Source organism: Bombus huntii, chromosome 10, assembly GCF_024542735.1.
Source record: "Bombus huntii isolate Logan2020A chromosome 10, iyBomHunt1.1, whole genome shotgun sequence".
NCBI classification, from domain to species: domain Eukaryota; kingdom Metazoa; phylum Arthropoda; class Insecta; order Hymenoptera; family Apidae; genus Bombus; species Bombus huntii.
In genome coordinates this window covers 13,209,406-13,227,928 of record NC_066247.1, presented here as the reverse complement: position 1 = coordinate 13,227,928, position 18,523 = coordinate 13,209,406, and the positions used below count along the sequence as shown (strand labels likewise).

Sequence of the window (18,523 nt, the reverse complement as noted above, 5' to 3'; positions counted from 1 at the left end):
TTTCTTCTCTCTTCGAAACAAGCTCTTCGTAGGACTTCTTCTGGTTCAATCGGTTCCAACGAACCATCCTCCTAGCATGCACAACGCCAGAGGTATAATTCAAGCCGCGCGAACAGAGCGTATCCGTTCGCGCGGCTGACGTTAAGAACGATGAGGTGTTATTTCTTAGCGAAAGACGCGCGCACGAGCGTATAATGATCGAGTCGAACTCGCGTTTAGTCTCGTGCCTTAGGCCTCGCGTTTGGCAATCGTAATTAGTATTTAACAGCCGAAGGGATATATTAATGCGACACACGTAGAAACGATACGTTCCGCTGGAGATTACCGCTGCCAGTTGCCTCGTATTTTCGACTGGCTTTTCACGCCTTTTACGCTCCACAAAAAGTACGCTTATCTACACAGAATGCTTCAACGATCGTCAAAATCCACGTGAAAATAAATTGAAAATGTAGAATAAAGCTTTTTCACGCGGCGCTTCGTTTCCTTCGCGTTAAAACTTTTTGTTCTTTACTTTCTTTCTATTTTTCTTCGACCGTACGTCGTGGTTCCTTAAGTGGTTCCTTGTTAAGAAAGACCGTTGTGTGTATCTTTTGATCTCACATCCTGGGACGGTTTCGTAATTTCGTATTTAGAGAAGAATTGCGAAAATTTGCCAATACGTTTGGCAGGTCAGAAAAGAGTCAGATCGATGCGAAATTCACGAAGGCTGTTTCCAGGCTTGATTGTTTTTTATATTAGCGCGTTAATATCTTAGTCCGACAGGTTGGAAATTTGATTTATTCGAAACATTCTTCAAAGTATTAAATCTGGATTTTAACAGTATTCATGGATATCTATATATTCAAATAAATAGGTCGAAATTAAATAATGCGAATCGATTAAAAAGAAACTCCAAGTGAAACGTTGCGTTAACGGAACGTTGGTGCTTAACGGGTTAAACGAAAAGTCGCGTGAACGTGGCACAACACGTGAATACATATGTTGAACGAGCACGGTACGATGCCGAGCGTGTTTCCTCGGTGGTGTTACAGTACCGAGAACGGAGATAATATTTCGGGGCACGAAATTTACAGAAATTTACGACCGGTTCTTTTCTCTCTCCCGACCTCAGCTCTATCTTCCGAAATGAATCTTCGCAGCGTGGCGGGTTGCAACGGTCCGCTGACCTTAAGCTCTCTCATGAAACCGATTCGATGAATTCTGGTGGGGAGAAAACGCCAGAGTAAAGGAGTCTCTATGCTCCTACAGAAAAGATTCCTCGGCGTCTACGATCTTCCCAGGGCAACTACCTGTCGAATGACGTGGCTGAGCCGCATTTTTTCGTTCCCCTTTTCTCGTCATTAACCCCCTCGCACGACGGAATCGACCCCTCCGTCGAGCGAATTCCTTCGAGGAATCCGCACCATTCTACGCAGCCACTGAAATTCCACGACGAGTGGAATCTTTGTCTTTCTTGCTCGCGAGACTTCGCTGCTCGAAAATGGTCCACTGGTTCTCGAGCCGCAGCGTTCGACTTTCACGTATATTAACAGCTTCAAGACGATAAAAAGAAAAAAATAAGGTAAGTAAGTACCTACGCAAGGAGAAATCTTTGGACTGGAGATCCTCTAAGACGTTTATTAGTAGACGGCGCATTTTTTTTTTTTATATATTGCATTTTTATTAGCGGTCAGCTAAAGTAGCGTATTTTATAGGCTAATATGGTATTTTAAAGAACTGCTATTCCTAAATCCAATAACAAGACCTCTTTATCTTCTCTTCGAGTCTGCTGGCAAATTTCTTTCGAGTCTTTTATCGTTTTGTAATATTTTGCGTAATATATTTCATGGATACAAGTAATAATACTTAAGTAGAGGCATGCTTTATCCATTAGAAATTCTGACGAACAGTCTACTTTCACATTCTACATTCTGTACGTTACTGCATCTTCAAATTTTCCATAAATTCGTAAAAATCCGCGACGTAACGATCGGCGATAAAGATGCATGAAAAGTAGTTTGAGTTGAAACGAGGCACACTTTCCACTACCATTTAATCGCGGCCATTGAGAGATTCTGGTACCTAGACCCGAATAAAGTACACCGCAACGGTGCCGCAGGAAATTCGTACGTGGGCGAACAATCTCGTCGCATCGTCTCCTATCGTAACGAACGATTTAACGTTTAACATTGCCCACGCACCCAATTGTACCTAATGCGTCGGTAGAGCTTGAAGTAACGCGAATAATTTCCTCTCATCGGCCCTTCGGCATGCCGTTCGACATCGTGCCAACCATGCTATAAATAGTTTTGACACTTTTGCGTTCGATGTGTAATTACACCTTGTTTTCACTCGAACCTCTTGCTACCGTTACTTTGATTACAATTGACAATTTAACACTTTAATTATTTTAAGTATTAAATAAACTGCATTGAATCATATTCCCAAATGACTATATCGCTAAATATGTAATCCATTTCTAATTACGTACATCAAACATCAGGAAACAATATCGCAATTTTAATTAATTAATTGTAAAGCTCTAAGTTTTACCTGTACGAGTGACGAATAGAGGAGGTCTCTACAAAAGCAATAGCAGTTTTCAAAAAGATCGATGGTTCTTGAATATTCTTTATAAAACTTTGTACATCCGTGCAATTTTCGTATTTTTCCACAAAAAAATTTACATACGAGTGGTTGACGAAAAAACGCGAAACTAAAGAGCGGATCGATGGACGACGGCTCGGTTATGTACTACGTACGAGCATAAAGGTGTGTATATCGCACCTTTCCACGTAGGCCAGTGTGGCGGATGCGGGTGGGCGGACCGGGATCTGACTTGTGGCGGTGCAACGAAGCCGGAGAGCCCACGCTGAAACGAGCATCGGTAATTAAACGAGCACTTCGCCACGAACCCATCGTTTTTAACGGAGAATCGGTCTGCCCGACACGACGCGCGACGATTTGTTCCCTGATGGCAGAAGTTGCGCCATTTTTGCGCGGTTGGTGCATTCAGAATCGACATCCTCGATACTTTATCGCGTCCCATCGAACGCACAACTATAATTAACCGGCTGCAACCACTTACCGTTGCTCTCCTCTCTCTCTCTCCTTCGCACTATTTACCTGTTGTTATTAAGAAGTTACTTTAAATTACCTACATTCTCAGTTGTATCTACATACATATCATATATAGGATCTTTAACTAATTCTATTATTAATTCGAGATTCTTAGATTTGCTGGAACACGTGGTAATTCCAAACTTTTCAATTACGAATACGTTTTGTAAAAATTACCTATTACATTTTTAACTTAAAACTCCGTAACTCGAGATTTAGTTTAGTAGTTTTATTATACATCTGCGAGACGATGAGAATATTCAATCGCCCATGGATTTTCGACGAAAACGCACGATGTACGGTATCATGCGTATTCGACGGGCCACCGAAACCATGCTACAGAGTGTGCCACGTCGCAGAGGGTTCTTTTTGCTCGAGGGAGAGCGTACCTCGTGTCGAGACCCGTATAAGGACCGACTTGCACGGTACAACACACCGGGTTCTCGGCCTCCTGCCTTCCAGTACACAGGATCCGCTATACTCCGGTATCGATACCAGCTATCTCATCGCAGGATCATGCGTAGTTAATTTGTCGTAGCTCCCTCTTCGACTACCGGCCTTTTTTCCTTCGATAATGCCTGCTAAGAAGTACCTAAATCAGAGGTAGTTATGGTCAATTATATACCTCACCCTTTTTAAACCTTGGTCTTTTATCGACTTGGCTTCGTCAACGTCAGTTATGTGCGCAGCGTTGCCCTTATATTACGGTAAGAATATATACGGTATAGCAATAAGTTATGGTAACGATAGGAAGTAAGTCTTAAGTTAAGTGGGTTTTTATTCGTTAAGGGCAGTTTCATGAATAGCCTCGGTAAAGTATCGAAAGAGCGTAGAAATATTTTCGCACGTGGATCGTGAAATTGGTATATACATGGTGCTTTATTCTTCTGGTCATATGTTTTCGCCGAAAAAAAGAATAACCTGAAATATCTAAAATATACAACGTGCTTTATAAGTTCACGTGATTCACAACGAAAGGGTGGTTCACGCAATCAGCATGTATGTCCTAATCCTCACCCTATATTTTTTCTACAAAATCCAACCTCTTTTCCCCTTATATGTCATTTGGGTTTAAAGTCTGATCATGTATACAGTGGCTTCTCTCCCATTTTTCCCCGGGAGGGATCGACCATTGCGTGCGACTGGAACCTGTTACATGCGCGCACACGGGAGTCGTAAGACCCGCAAAGCGACACGTAATAATACGGCTGGTAGGCTGAGTGGTGGGCTGCTCGTACTTACGTACGCAATATACGACACATACACGCTCCACGTACGTGGAGGAGCTACTTTAACCTGTTCGTCGTGGCGCACGAGAGATCGGGTCACCCTGGGAGAGGGGCATCGCTCGAAGGAACGAACGCGGCGCGGCGGCGGCGAGAAAGGATCGACGAAGGCTCTCTCGTGATCGCCGACTAGAGCAAGGATAAAGAAGAATTCTGAATGCAACCAAGACGACGATTCGTTTCCTGGAACACCTTTTTATCCTCTTCTCCGCGGCTTCGGCAGGATCACTCTTCGAAACCTCCTCGATTCGACATCAAACGTGTACTATGCAGATATTGTGCATATCGAACAGACGAGAAAGTAGAAAGTGGCGTGGTAGAGGGAGGACGACGATGTAAGATTGAATCCTAGACCAGCTTCACCTGCTTCGTGAATCGAGCTGCGGCGTGTCTGCTTTAAGATTCGTTCTGATTAATCAACTCGCTTGAATTCAAGCTTGGGTTCGTACAAGATACTCGAATCGAGCAACTTGCATTTAAATGAACTGACGTCGTGAAATAGATAAGTACTTAAAATGACGTCAAAGGAGATTGTATATATTTACATGATCGTATATAAGTATAAAATTCGGTCTAACAGAAATTCACGCTTAAATCCGTGTAATTTGAGTTCATGCTGTTTGGTTAAGGTTTAAGGAAATAACTGAAAGAACTTTGAAATTAGTACGTTCGCGATCGGATCCTTGATTTTATTTGAGCTTCAGATTTGTTTGAGTATCTGATACTCAAGTTGTTTTGAATTTTGACCAGGCTGTTACATGACGCGGTGGTGGGCGTACGAGCATTGAACGCGTGGAGAACGCGAGTACGCGTCCTTTCAACGCTACTTCCGTTAAACGTCGCGCAGTTAGCACCTTCTGGTGGGCGAACGAGAGTATCCGCGGTTGCGTGATCACATATCATCCTTCTCCTTGGACTAGAGTTTCTACTGCTACTACAATCTTTTTTAATAATTTACGTATATCCCTGTTTATAAGTCATTGGGTAGTTGCCGATAGTAGTTTTGTACGTAATGAGAGTATTTTTTAGCGTTATATTTTAGCGTTTTGCTATTTATTTCCATTCGTGTGTGTGTCTAACTCGTATTATTCCTTCGTGTTTTGCATCTAGTAAACTAACACAGAAACGGCACAAATATTGTAGTAATATATTTCTTAAAACAGATAGGAGATTGTTTTTCGCACTACACCGATTTTTCTGTATCTAATTTTTATGTATATACCTACAATTTCTTTTTTATGATTGTCTTAAGGACTATCTACGAAATATAAGAAAATCAATATTCCACTAGTTTGTATGTTCGTTCGGGAACAAGTTATATAGGTTCGTTTAGAACCAATCAGACCTAAGTAAGTCTCCTTTAGCTGAGGAATAGTTGGACCAAAGAAGTGAATTAACGTGGGTTAAACTGAGACATGGATCAGATAACAGCAACTGTCTCGTAATTGTCCGATGTGCATAGACTACTGATCTTTAGGTGTCCTGGTTTTCGATGCGTACCGTGCAAGGACTTCGAGGGACTTTGCAATCTTTGCATACACGTGCTAGATCTGAATGCGTTCACGCCTGCTGGATAAACGAGCGGCCGCGGCCGTGTCAACTTCTCGGCATTGGACGGTTGAACAACAGTAGCATTCCCTGCAGCGTGCTATTACCACTCGATACTAGCCGTAACTTTGTTTTATTAAATAAACCAGTGGTTGCGCAATCGTCTTGCGTGCGCGCTTTCTGCGCCGTGAATTCGAGCCGAGTGATCGAGCTTCGGGAAAAGAACGGCAGCAACGCAATTTTCTTGCCGTGTTAGATGTTTAATGATACAAAGTGTGAGGTATGAACTCGTTTTGAATCAGTTTGTAGAGTTGCACCATCGAATTTTAAGGAAGGAAACGCACAAACTTTCTTCTCGTTCAACAAGAAACAATATAAAGAACGAAGTACATCTTTTTCCTTTTAAGAAAATACTTTTGATCGATCTCGGAGAATTGAATTTGCTTTGAGCCAATCTGCATTGCATAATTAACACTTTCTATATTCGATGGCTATGTTACTTCAGTCGGATGATTCAGCTTCAGGAAAAGAACTGCTGAAACATAGTTTGTCTGCCGTGTTCGATGTTTGATGGTATAAAGTATGAAATAGCTCTGTTAAATCTCCGGGATTCAATCTCTGTATGTACAATTAACATTCGCTCGAGTGGTTATAACATAATATTTAAATTACGTGAGCAAGTTTCATGAATACGACGGAATGGAGTATCTTTGTTGGACTTTTAGAGATAAAATTTATTTTCCATTAATTTGTATTGTATCGCGCAATTAAGAATCTAGATATTAAGAAGTGTGATTTTTGGAATGTATACTTGGATATGGAAATTTCTCTTACAACGAAAAGACTTCGAAAGACAGCGAAAAAAAATATAAACAGCAAAATTCTGAACAGTCCTAAAGAAACATCGTCTTATGCAATGACAGGAAGAGGCACGATCTTGTCCTTGACCAGGCCGAGCCTCGAAACCATTCTCATCTACCGCAGACTCCGATATCCCTATTTGAATCGACCTATATGTTCAGTGGCACAATTAAAATTCCCTCCAAAGTAAAAAAGGAGCAGACCCAAAAGAAAAACGTAGACCAAGAAGAAAAAGATCGTGTGGAGCTACGGGAGCGCAGGCTGGCCTGCTTGAAGAAGCAGAAGACTCGATAGAATTGAAGGAAACGCGCATGCGCGCACGCTAAGACCAGACATCGGAGCAGCTCGATGGAAGAACGACCGTGAGGATCGGGACAAGTCGTCGGGTATAACCAGCGTCTATCCAGTCAAGCCAGTCGACCGGTCGACCAATCAGCCAATCAGGCGTCATGCGAGTCGACCGGCGCTCGAGGTGGAGTGCTTGTGTCTACCAGTCGGTGCTCGACCAGCGTTCTCGAAGCATGTACTCGCGTTAATAACGTTTGTCCTCGAGCGTTTTCCAGTACGTTTGTTGCTTTGGCGTGGTCGCGCGGGAACTGTTTCAGTTACAGTGCGTTGATCGATCGTATTAAATAAGAAATAAAATGAGAAATTCGTGTCAAGGAAAAGAACATCCTTGTGATCCGTCGTTTCTCTCGATTGAGGAATCTTCAAAGAATTGCTGAAGGAATAGCCAGTCGTGTATAATTGTTAGCGTTAATATTTCGAGAATTCTCGTTCTAGTGTCGAGGAACGAACCGAGTGACTGTGTTTGTGACTTTACGATGAAAGAAACGAGTTTACCAGTGGATTAAGGCGCCCCATAAACCCGCTCGAAGCAACGCCATGGCGCCCCCAGACAGGCACAGATCACCGAGACCAGGCTCGGGGCTCAGCCTCTCCGTGCTCGGTGAGTTTACACCCGAGATTCTTCAGTTTCTCTATTCCTCGTTGATTCGGTCCGTGGTTCTTTGGAAGCTATTGGTAGCAACCTTTCACAAAGGCGTCGGCCCTGGTTCCCAGGACTTTTCAAGCGAGACTTGGAATCGATGGGAGAAACGACTCGTCCGTGGAATAAGTATCTAAAAACGTTTCACGAGAGATCGGCCGTAGATGAAGCTGTGTTCAACAAAGTGTCGCTGATTTGATCTAGAAACGGTCTCGGGTTTACCGCTAACTGCAAACAAGGGATTACAGTTTCCCGAAGTTAACGGGAAATAGGATAAACTTGTTACGCTCTGTTCGAGATAATTTTGTAACCCTTGACCAGTAAAATCCAATAAGTTTTTAAGTAAGCTTTACACTTTGAAGCTTTCATATATAAAATGTTTTCACTAACGAATTTTCTAGTAAAATGCTGTGATTATTCGATAAGTATACAAATAGTTTTCTTTTGTTTTCTTATAAATTTCGATGTAAAAATACCAATACTCAATGTGATTTTATAATATCTTCGACGGAAAATAGTTACGTACAAAAGTGTATAAATAAAAGGAAGAATAATCATGTATAATTAAAAGAAATATAAAAATAAGATTGCATATACTTAAGTTAAGAAACATACATTATACATACATAGATGTATCTTCTTCGCTTAAATTTCTATATTCAAGCTAAAAATAAGGGTTTGCAAACCAACGGCAGACCCGTATAAGGAATTAACGTGCGATTACAAGGCAAGAAGCCGAGCTGGCGTTAACGATTAGAGCAGGTGTAGGACTTTTTATTTTACCAACGTACACGCACCCTTATCTTCTATACGATCGTCTGCAAACGACGTGAAATTAACCATCGAGCGAGTCGCGACGCCACAAAGCGAGCTTTACGTGCGTCCTTGATTTCTCGATGTTAGACTAAGTGCTTCGCGACACGAAAACTTCGTTAACGCGCGAGATGGTTTTAATTAGAGTGGAATGCAACCAGATTCGTGGGATTCGCGAAGAATGCCGACACTGACGAGCTCGAATGGCGCTTAGATTGCGCGCCGTCTCTTATCATCGACGACACGATTGCGGTCTCCGTGAGTTTCTTTAAATCACCCGTTACAAGGTCGCCAATAGCGTGTCTCGCGTTCCTGATAATCCTCCTTGGAGTGTTTTCAGCTAATCTCACGACTTTTTTATGTTCTCTCTTTGATTCGTGCCTTTTCTCCTTTTGTTTCTCTTTCGAGCAAGTTTAGAACGGACGAAGATTCTGAATTTGCGAGCGTATAACACGAAATGAAGGAGAGTCTACGTCGCTCGTAATGAAGGGTTGCCAGGAACAGCTCGACTTCCAGCGAGATCACTGTAATTTTTTCGTCCGAAGGCTCGAAACCGACGCGATACAATTTTTTTCTCAGACGCCTTGATGTTTTTGAATTCGTTGAATCTTCCGTATGACTAAAGGGAAAACTACGTATCTACAGAATCAAAGACATGCAGATTTATTTTTTCCAATGACTGAAATTTCGCTTAGAAGGTTTTCCCTCGAAATTCCTCTTGGAAAACCTTGACAATTTTCGCTATTTTCTGCATCAATAATAGAACTTTTTCTTTTCTCTAAATCGATGATTGCTATTCATCGATCACGGTGCATCCTCGTTACGTCATAATGTACACCGCCTCAGGACGTTATCGTTGGTGCATCGCGATAAATGACTCATTGGTCGCATCAGTCGCCGAGAAGATGTTAACATTGCCCCTGGACGGTCACCGTCTTCTGCGAACGGAAAACTGGTCGTGTAGACGAGCGATGGAGTAGTCGCGCTTCTGCAACGGAGTGGAACCGGCCACTTCCGTTTTCGGTACGCGCGTCCGACTGGTTCTCAGGAAACTTATTATTTCGAAAAAGGGGCAACCGACCGACGTTGCTTGCCATCAGCTCGGTCAACAGCCACCTGTTGCACCCAATTAAATGGCGTAATTGACGCTTGCTTTTTGGAGCGTGACAGAACGCTTACGTTTCTACGGACAGTCTGTTATTATTTTCATTTACCGATTCACTTTTCGCTTTTCTTTCTTTATTCCTCGCGCCTCCGTTTTGATTTTTCTACCTTTCCTTTTCACTTTTATTCTTGATTCTTTGTACTTGGCTCATTCTACCTCTAAATTTATATAAAAATACAACAGTTGAATTTCGATATTTGAAAAAGAACGCCTAATGATAAGATAAAAAGAATTTAATTTCCTGAACTCAGATATGCCTATTATTTCGTAATTGGAAGATGATTTCTCTCACTATTCTGCCATTTTTAGTGACATCGTTCATATTTCCTTTTATTCTTATATTTACATAGGTGGAATAATATAGATGTATGATCAACAGTAGAATTTAATTAACGTGTCCAACTATTGAAATTTTACATATGAATGACACCATTTTGAAAAGCGTAAAAGAAAATTCTAGATTAATTTAAGTTGATTGAAAATTCTGTGTTAATCTGTTTAATTTCCTACGATGGTAAGCTATCTACACCTCGAAGATTTACTTTCTTCCTAACATATTTGTACAGTGTATTTTATCTCTAAGATTCAATTTCGTTCGCTTTTATTTATCTTATACTTTCTCGTCCCGCAAAAAGCAAACATACGCTATCGTCAATTTTCTGCTAAGTGAAACGATTTTCCAGCCCTTGCTGTTTTGTACTTTCTCGTTGCTCAACTGGACTGAAAATCGTAATGGTGTAAGCGAACATTTTAAGAATTTCAAATCATTTATTTCCCTTCATCGTTCCTTTAGTTTCATAATTAAGCTGTAACTTTATTCCCTGCCACGATACATTTTGACACGGCTTCTAGAAATATAATCAACTCTTTCTAATGATAAACGGTAAATAATGTGTTGAAAATTGAAACGAAAATTGGCAGTGGACTGACTTAGATCGCTACGATTTTCAACTTTTTAATTCTCTTTAATTCTATGTTGTTTCACGTGGTAATTAACAATGTAGTCTGTCTATGTAGACAAGAACGTGAAGAAAATTGTAAAGAGAGAAAGAATTACGTCTTCGATATCGATCCCTTGGACAGGCGTTGAGTCGTCGACTGACAATTGACCTCATACGGCGTTGCATTTGCAATGGACGCGTTCGTGGTTGCACGTCATCGACAGGAACTACCAGCTTCATTGAAAATACACACCGTACAGTACTGGTCGGTCCGGTGCCAGTCGATGAATCAGACTTCACGCGACACTGATCGTCACGCGTCTCTTTCGATCGAAAAAGAATTCCATCGCGTGTGTGAAATTCACGCGCGCCGTCTTGTGTAACAATAAACTTTGAACGAGACGCGACGAACCTCCTCCATCTTTATTTCAAACGTCTTTACGCCATTCCACCTCATTTGCATAACCAAGATCCATTTCGTTAAGTCAAAATTTTCTATTCTTTTTTACGTTAGGTATTTACCTTTTTCTGGAAATGAATCGTTATAAATTGATATTTTAATGAACACAAGAATAGAAGTGGGACTAAGGCTCATCTAAAAGTGTCTTAATGTGTATGAAGTACTTCAGTTTGTATAATTTGAATGTTTACCATTGATTGAATATTGCTTCCTATATCAAGTACTTGATTCCAAATATGTTATACAGGGTGGTTGGTAACTGGTGATGCAAGCGGAAAGGAGGCGATTCTGCGCGAAAAAAGAAGTCGAAAATATAGAATAAGGATTTTTCGTTTGAGGCTTTGTTTTCGAGAAAATCGACTTTGAATTTTTGCTCGGTACGCGTGCGGTACGTTATAACGGATCTCACTGTAGATCGTTGTCTCGATGGAAAAGTTAAAAAAAAAAAAAAATAAAAAAAATTTATTCTATATTTTCGACTTCTTTTTTCGCGTAGAATCACCCGCTTTCCGCTTGTACCATCAGTTACCAACCTCCCTGTATATTTTTGTATCGTTGCATTTCTCATAAATGATCAAACACATATAGTCTAACAATAATTATAGCTGACACGAAAACGACCACTAATCGACGTGAATAAGCAGACAAATGTCAAAAGCCTTAGGATTCATTCAGATAAATCGTTGTCCAACATAGAAAACCTGTCGTTTCAGCTAAAACGCTTTTCGCCCCGAGATTTATGTTGCAATCGATGAAACGAGACAGCGTGCGACAGATTGCAAACCGGGTAAAGCCGGCATGCACAAATTAAATCATTCGCTTGATTCTTTCTCCAGTCAGCTTGTCCTGTCCTTTACCCCTCGCCATTTGTAGCGGCCATTCTTTCGCTCGAGGCTGCTTAACCGCGAACAAGATCCAGTTTCCGCGACTTCCTGTTCCACGTATTCGTATATTCTCTTCCCTCTTTCGTTTTTCCAACGACCGCGACCGTCGTCGTTTAATTGGCCGCGTAGATTATGAATGAATCCTACTATACGGAAACGTTGATCGTATTTCGTAAGGTGTTCTCTTTTTTCTGTTTCTACGTTTCTCTTTCTAAAGTTTCATCGATTGACGAGTTGAAACACGTTCGACGTGTTTCACAAAGATTACGCAACCGTCACGGGCATTTGGAAGTTCGATTCCGGCCAATGATCACAGGTCCCACGCGATTTCAACCGCGATACCGACACTTCGCGCCCGTTATTATAGGTCACCGTTATCTTTCTATGAATCTCGATAAGTTACGACCGATAAACCCAGCCGGTTACAGAGAACGAGTCGCGCGAATCGCCTTCAAACGATAATTGCACCCCCGCTTTCCTCTCTTTCGATGAAATCCTACTCTACTCGACGTTATCCAATTTTTTCCTGGAATTTGTGGAAAAATGTTGATGTCTGATAAAGACTTCAAGATTCTCGGAGAATTTAGAAATTTGCAAAACTCGACAAAGATCTCGAGGTTCTTAGAGAATTGTAGAAAGCTTTAGAATCCTAGATCTTTCGTAGCAAGACAAGTTTCTGCCTTTTTTCTCACTGCAACTTTAAAACACAAAAAATGAGGCCCATGGGAAAAAGATGAAATCGGAAGATAAACAAGTAAAAATTATCTTCCTTCCATTCCAATCTCGAAAGATAAAAATAGGGCACTTTTGAAGTGATATAAAAACTTTAAATGTCCATGCCGATGAAACTGGTTTAATTTTAAACCTGTGGCTCAGACGAGGATCCAATGATCGCGGATTAGTGAGGTCGCGGCGATTCATCGCGTTGCCAGACGTCGAGAGGCCAACGGACTTCCTACTCGGCTACATCGGCTATTAACTTGGCAGGTTTCTGAGAATGGACGTCCCAGACGCGACTGGTAGGACTGGTGTGTCCGCTCTCGACCCTTCGCCTCTATTCTTGCCCCATCACCGACCAGACGGAGACCCATGAGCTCGCATATACACACGTTTGGTATCCTATGCCTCCGAACAGGTCAGGGAAAGGCTGTAAAGCACGGCAGAGTATGACACTTTCCAGCAGCGGCTGCTATTGTTAGCGGATATATTTTCTGGACGACGCGACGAGGAATGCACCGACTGCGCGGACAACGGGTCTCGAAGGACGTGTTCGTTCGTCTGAATCGACTAAAGGCAAATAAAATCGTTGTCGAAGAGAAAGAAGATTTCTGCGACGCAGATGGTGGAAGATCTTTGGAATATTAAGGTCTGCCGGGGAAATCAATGGAATGTCGAGGAAATTGGGGAAAGTGATAAAAGTTCATTGAAGTGAAAAATTCAGTGGAGAAAAGAATTAAATAAAGAGAGAAACGAAGGAAGAGATAGAAATATATTGTAAAGATTAGGGTGGTGGAGAAGAATTTATGACATGGAGGATGGAATTCGATTGAGGATAGAATTTAATGGAAGAAGATAATTTCTTTTGCGCGAGGAGAAATGAAATATTCGAAAATATCGGGTTTTAATTATCGGAATTTTTCTAGTTATTGCTGTGTATTAATTTAGGGACAGATATTTGGACTGGGATAATTAACCTAATCAAAATATCTAGCTGAACGTTGTCCTAAATATTACACTGCGAACTTTTTTTTTCTTTTTTTTATTTATTAAAATTTACAATCCATTCTCGCATTGAGAATTTTCAGTAATTAACACTGCGAACTTAATGCGCAAACTGATACTTCTTTAACTCAGTTTGAGTCACCGACCCAGTCATATTTTTCTATGGTTAACAAATTTCTTAAACTCGAACAATGACTATGAAATCCTGAACAAAAGATCATAAGACAGAAGCGATTCAAGAATAATCGTGCTTATTTTCGGGATCGTTAAATTTTCCAAATTTATTTGACTAAGAATCCTCAAATTTCCTCAGTGAAACGAAGCATTAAGAGTTTCATTCTCAAGTAACTTTCATATTCAGAAATCATTCCCAGACGGCATACAACCAAGATCCCGAGCCAGTCAATATATTCGAAATCGGTAACAACCGAACGACAGGGACTAACAATCACGCAGAAAGATCGTGAAAGGAAAAAACCAATTTCCCGTACGTCACCGCCGTACCTCTTTTCTTTTCTGGTTCACGAAACACGCGTGGGATTGCGAATAAAATTCTCATTAACTCGGAGCGAGAACGAACAGGAGTTTTCGGATGCACGAGAAAGTGAGTCACAGCTGACGGTTCTGAGATCAGCGCTGTTTCGAGGTCAGGATACGCGTGTTTAAAATGCATCGTGCGCCTTACTCCATCCTTTCTTCCCGCAATCGTTTGTACGTAAGAAGGAGAGGATGAAAAAAAAGGGTTTGACGAGTCCTCTCGCGTGTCCGTTCTTCTTTGATCGTGTTGCTTCGAAGAAGACGGGTTCACGGCGCTACCCTCGACGCTTTTGTGCGATGCGAGCCTCCTCTTCGAGGTGCAGGATACGAACGCTTACGGTCACGCAGCGGGATACACACAGGTGCGTGTGTTTCGCAAGCATCCACTCGTAAAGCCCAAGATCTATCGGCAAACTAAACTAAGTTACGATAAGCAAAGCTAAGTTTGAAAACATTTGCTTCGATGCATCTATACTGAAACGTTTCCATCGCTCCTGATTAAAAATACGCGATGCTTTGCTCAGTATAGCTTAATTTGACTTGCTGATGGATCTCCGGCTTAATCCACCCAAAATTCAAGCTTTTACGATTCCATCGAAACGAGTGGATTTTCGAAACATGGAGTCAGCCATGAATACAAAAGATAGGTAGCTCGAACAAGTAAATTGTTTTGAGATTTTTCGTTAGAGTTAAGGTGAAAGGGTATAAGATATCTTTAATTATTGATAGATTATTTCAATAAAAATACAAATTCAAGAATGAAATTTTGTTTGCAACTTACCTAAGGATTAATTTATATTTTTCTTTGCCAAACATCGACATTTAACGTTACCTAATTTTGGTATCATTCTATGTAGCTGGTCTAACTGTATAATTAATTTACTATACAGTTACCTGCAGCAAAGTAAAAATAGATCATTTCGGAGCGAACAGATAAAGCGTGACTAGTAAACGAGGGAGATTGAATAATCTAACAAGTTCAATGCGAGTCGATACCCTCGTCTGCAAAGATCGAACGGTGAAACAGAGTGCTCTAACGAGCGATTGCTTCTTTATTACTTCTTTTCTGAAAGATAGATCGGTTAATTCCAAAGGGGACAGGAGGTGACCAGACGAAATCGAAAGAAATTCCGTGGCGACGAGTCTTTTCTTAGCTCGTCCCCATAGTTAATTCCATCCGCTGATAGACGTACCTTCTTATCAGTATCTTTGACCGACGACTGGCGGGTCTGTGCGGTCCAGCTAATCGACTAAATACCACAAACAGGCTACATCAGGGAAATTAGAACCTCCCATTCATATACTGCATGGGAACTTAAATTTAACACTTCCGGAGTTGCTGATGTAATATTACTTTTTCTTTTTCAGATATGATTAGTTATGGTTGTGTTGTTCATGTTCGTAAAAATGCGTCATAGAGACCGTAAAGAAAGTCATAAAAGTCTTTGCGTCTATTCAGTATCATAGTTTTCAGTTGAGATAATATACGTTGAACTAGGTTGATACGTATCGATAAACGTACGTACCGTTTTCAGTTTCAACGGCAACAATTTTTTTAAAATTCTGCCGAATAACTTTTTGATAAACTCCCTTCACATTTTCTGCGATTCTTTCTTCGATTTATGTTTCAATGTGTTTCACATGTGTTCTGCAAGATTTAGGCCAGGACTCCATTTATCGCAGTACTATTCAGCGAATTAATGTCCGAAGAATTAGATCTCATCCTATGTAACAACATCTAGAAGCAGTCTGCACGTTCGTATCGAATTGATGTTACAGGATCAATAACGTACTTGATCTAACACTTTTGCCCAACGAATATATTCAATCTTGCTCGATTTTATCTCGCAACTAGCTCTAAATTATCAAAAAGAAAGAAAAAGAAATTCGAGCAATGAAACTATTAGAAGAATTAAACGATAGATCGAAGTGTGCCGAGAACAATGAATCCCATAGCGTTCGATCACTGTCATCCTCCTCGTGTCCGGGGATGAAATTACGATGATCGTCGATGAATAGTCGCGAGCAATAAAACCAACGAAACGTTCAGTTACGCGCGATTGAATCGAGAGCTCTCTCTTGCGGCTTCCACGCATCGAACCTCTTTAACCGTAGAATGTACATATGTATAAACACAAGCGGTTTCCATGTACGCGACCGACTAAAAAGAAATCGACATCCAAGTAGACTTTTAATCGCGATCGCGATTAAACTCTGAACAATCTCTTGCAACGGTTCTGTTACGCGCTCGTTTAATTAGACGCGCACTATTTCTGTAGCATAATCGACGCTATGAATTCCAAAACTACTCAAGTTCACTAATCGATATTTCGCAAAAATCAGTTCTTATTTATCTTCTTTAATTCGTTGTTATACTGCGGACATTTATGGAAATTCATATTTTTACAAATTTCATTAGAAATATGGAATCTCTTTTATCTAGTAAATATTATGATAGATGTTATACTTTATATACGTTCAATTATGTATTTTTGTATTTTATGTAATTTTCCCATAAATGCGACAAAATTTGAAGTTTATTCATTATTAATCTTGTTTATTTTTTCTTATGACGAAATTTCAATTCCTTCTTGTAAATAATTTTTAGGACACTCTTCGAAACGCATATACCAGTGAGAGAGAAACGATCGAACTTTATTACTTGACACAATAGATTATTTAAAAATACAAACGGGAAAAAGCGAGAAGAGCACGGTCAAGGGATGAGATTTCTGTATTATTTTAAACGTTATTAGATAGCTAAATAGCGTAAGCAAGCTGAAAACAATTATATCGGTCGTAATCTAGCGTCAAAAATGGAATCGTGCTGTTTTAGAATTCGTGGCTTCAATTTTCTGTACGAGTCCGGGTTGGAGAAATGTTTCTCGAAGCGGACATGAACTCGGCCGGTTTTTAGATTTTAATCCGGGAAACGGTCCACCACGATAAACGACAGATAACCCATGGCGGTAGAGAAGTTTTCCCCGCTCGTCTACGATTTAATCTGTCGAGGTAGAGCAGCGCTTATCTATCGGCCGTTATCGCGCGGCCCAGAGCCTGGACCTTATCTCGTGGAAACGGACAGGTAAACCTATGCTCCACACAGCGTTGCCCGTGAGAGAGCGACGATTAGAAACCGGAGTCAAGAAACTTGGCTGAGAGGCACGAGAATTGTCTGACTTGATTTTGAGTACGGTATTAGGTTATGACTAGATTAGATATTTATGCGTTGAGATATGCAACATTTGAAAGTGTGCGAATGGCCAGAATGCACGTAATGCGCGATAATATACGTAGTATTTAAAGGAAAGGCCTTGCCTTACTATAATATTTGGCGAATGAAATAAATTTCTATTTAGGTTCGACTTTTTTTACAAACTTATAAAGTTTCTATTAAAAATGTATAAATTGTTCAGTTTGATTACTCTGGTAGTTGTTACGGTATTGAAATGGAGCTACATGTGTATAAGCTTGAATTCTCATCGAGCAATGCAGTGTATGAAATATTACATGTAAATATTCAATAGTGCTTGTCACGCGAACGTAAGATAAATTCATCATAGTGTTATAAACGGTATTAAAGACGTCAAAACAAGCCTCGATCATTTGCTTACCAACGAATCGTCCAAGCAATTAAAGGATGATCGAGCAATTAAAGTTAGAAAAGAACTAGTCGTAACCACACGCTTTCCACACAATGTAAACTGCGATTAACATATCTAATAGAGTCGCGGTTTCGACACTCATCGGCCACGGAGCAACGACACTTTGGATTATTAATCGCACTCGCGTCGTTTGGAACACGTTGCATGCTCGTCACAGGAGAATTATCGAGGCCTCTTCACTACGATTCTATATACCAGAGTGAACTTTTCATGGAGAACGGTGCAACGATGGGATTCTATTGGAAGGATGCAGTTGAAAATGTCTCGTTTCTCTTAGTGGAACAGAGATACACGAGAGTAAAACCAAAGATGATCTCGAAATTTAAATCGGTGGACAAATAATATAAGCGTATTTTTGTTGGAAGAAAATATCTCGTGCCACTTTTCTACAGATTTCCTCGGTCGCAAATATTACAGTATAGTATCTGTAATAGCACCGAATTTAGATTTACATTTTCTATCTTCAAAAGAAAGATGCAAATTACACGGTACATCAGTCTCCATGGCTAATTGATTTCCAGATAAATTATAGTGTTCGAATCCGTGTCGATTCT

The 18,523-nt window shown here is 40.6% G+C and overlaps 1 protein-coding gene across 3 annotated transcripts in view; it reads left to right on the top strand.

Annotated features, from left to right (window-relative positions):
* Nucleotides 1-18,523, top strand: part of LOC126870428 (protein TANC2) — a 48,481-nt gene that overhangs the window by 15,841 nt on the left and 14,117 nt on the right. The window contains exon 1 of one of the 3 annotated variants that reach the window (XM_050628136.1): nt 7,139-7,743. The exons of the other annotated variants lie outside the window; for them this stretch is intronic. Within the exon in view, the coding sequence (XP_050484093.1) occupies nt 7,680-7,743 (64 nt within the window). The 5' untranslated portion in view covers nt 7,139-7,679. Of the gene's footprint in view, nt 1-7,138; nt 7,744-18,523 lie in introns of those variants that run through there. 3 annotated transcript variants of the gene reach the window in all.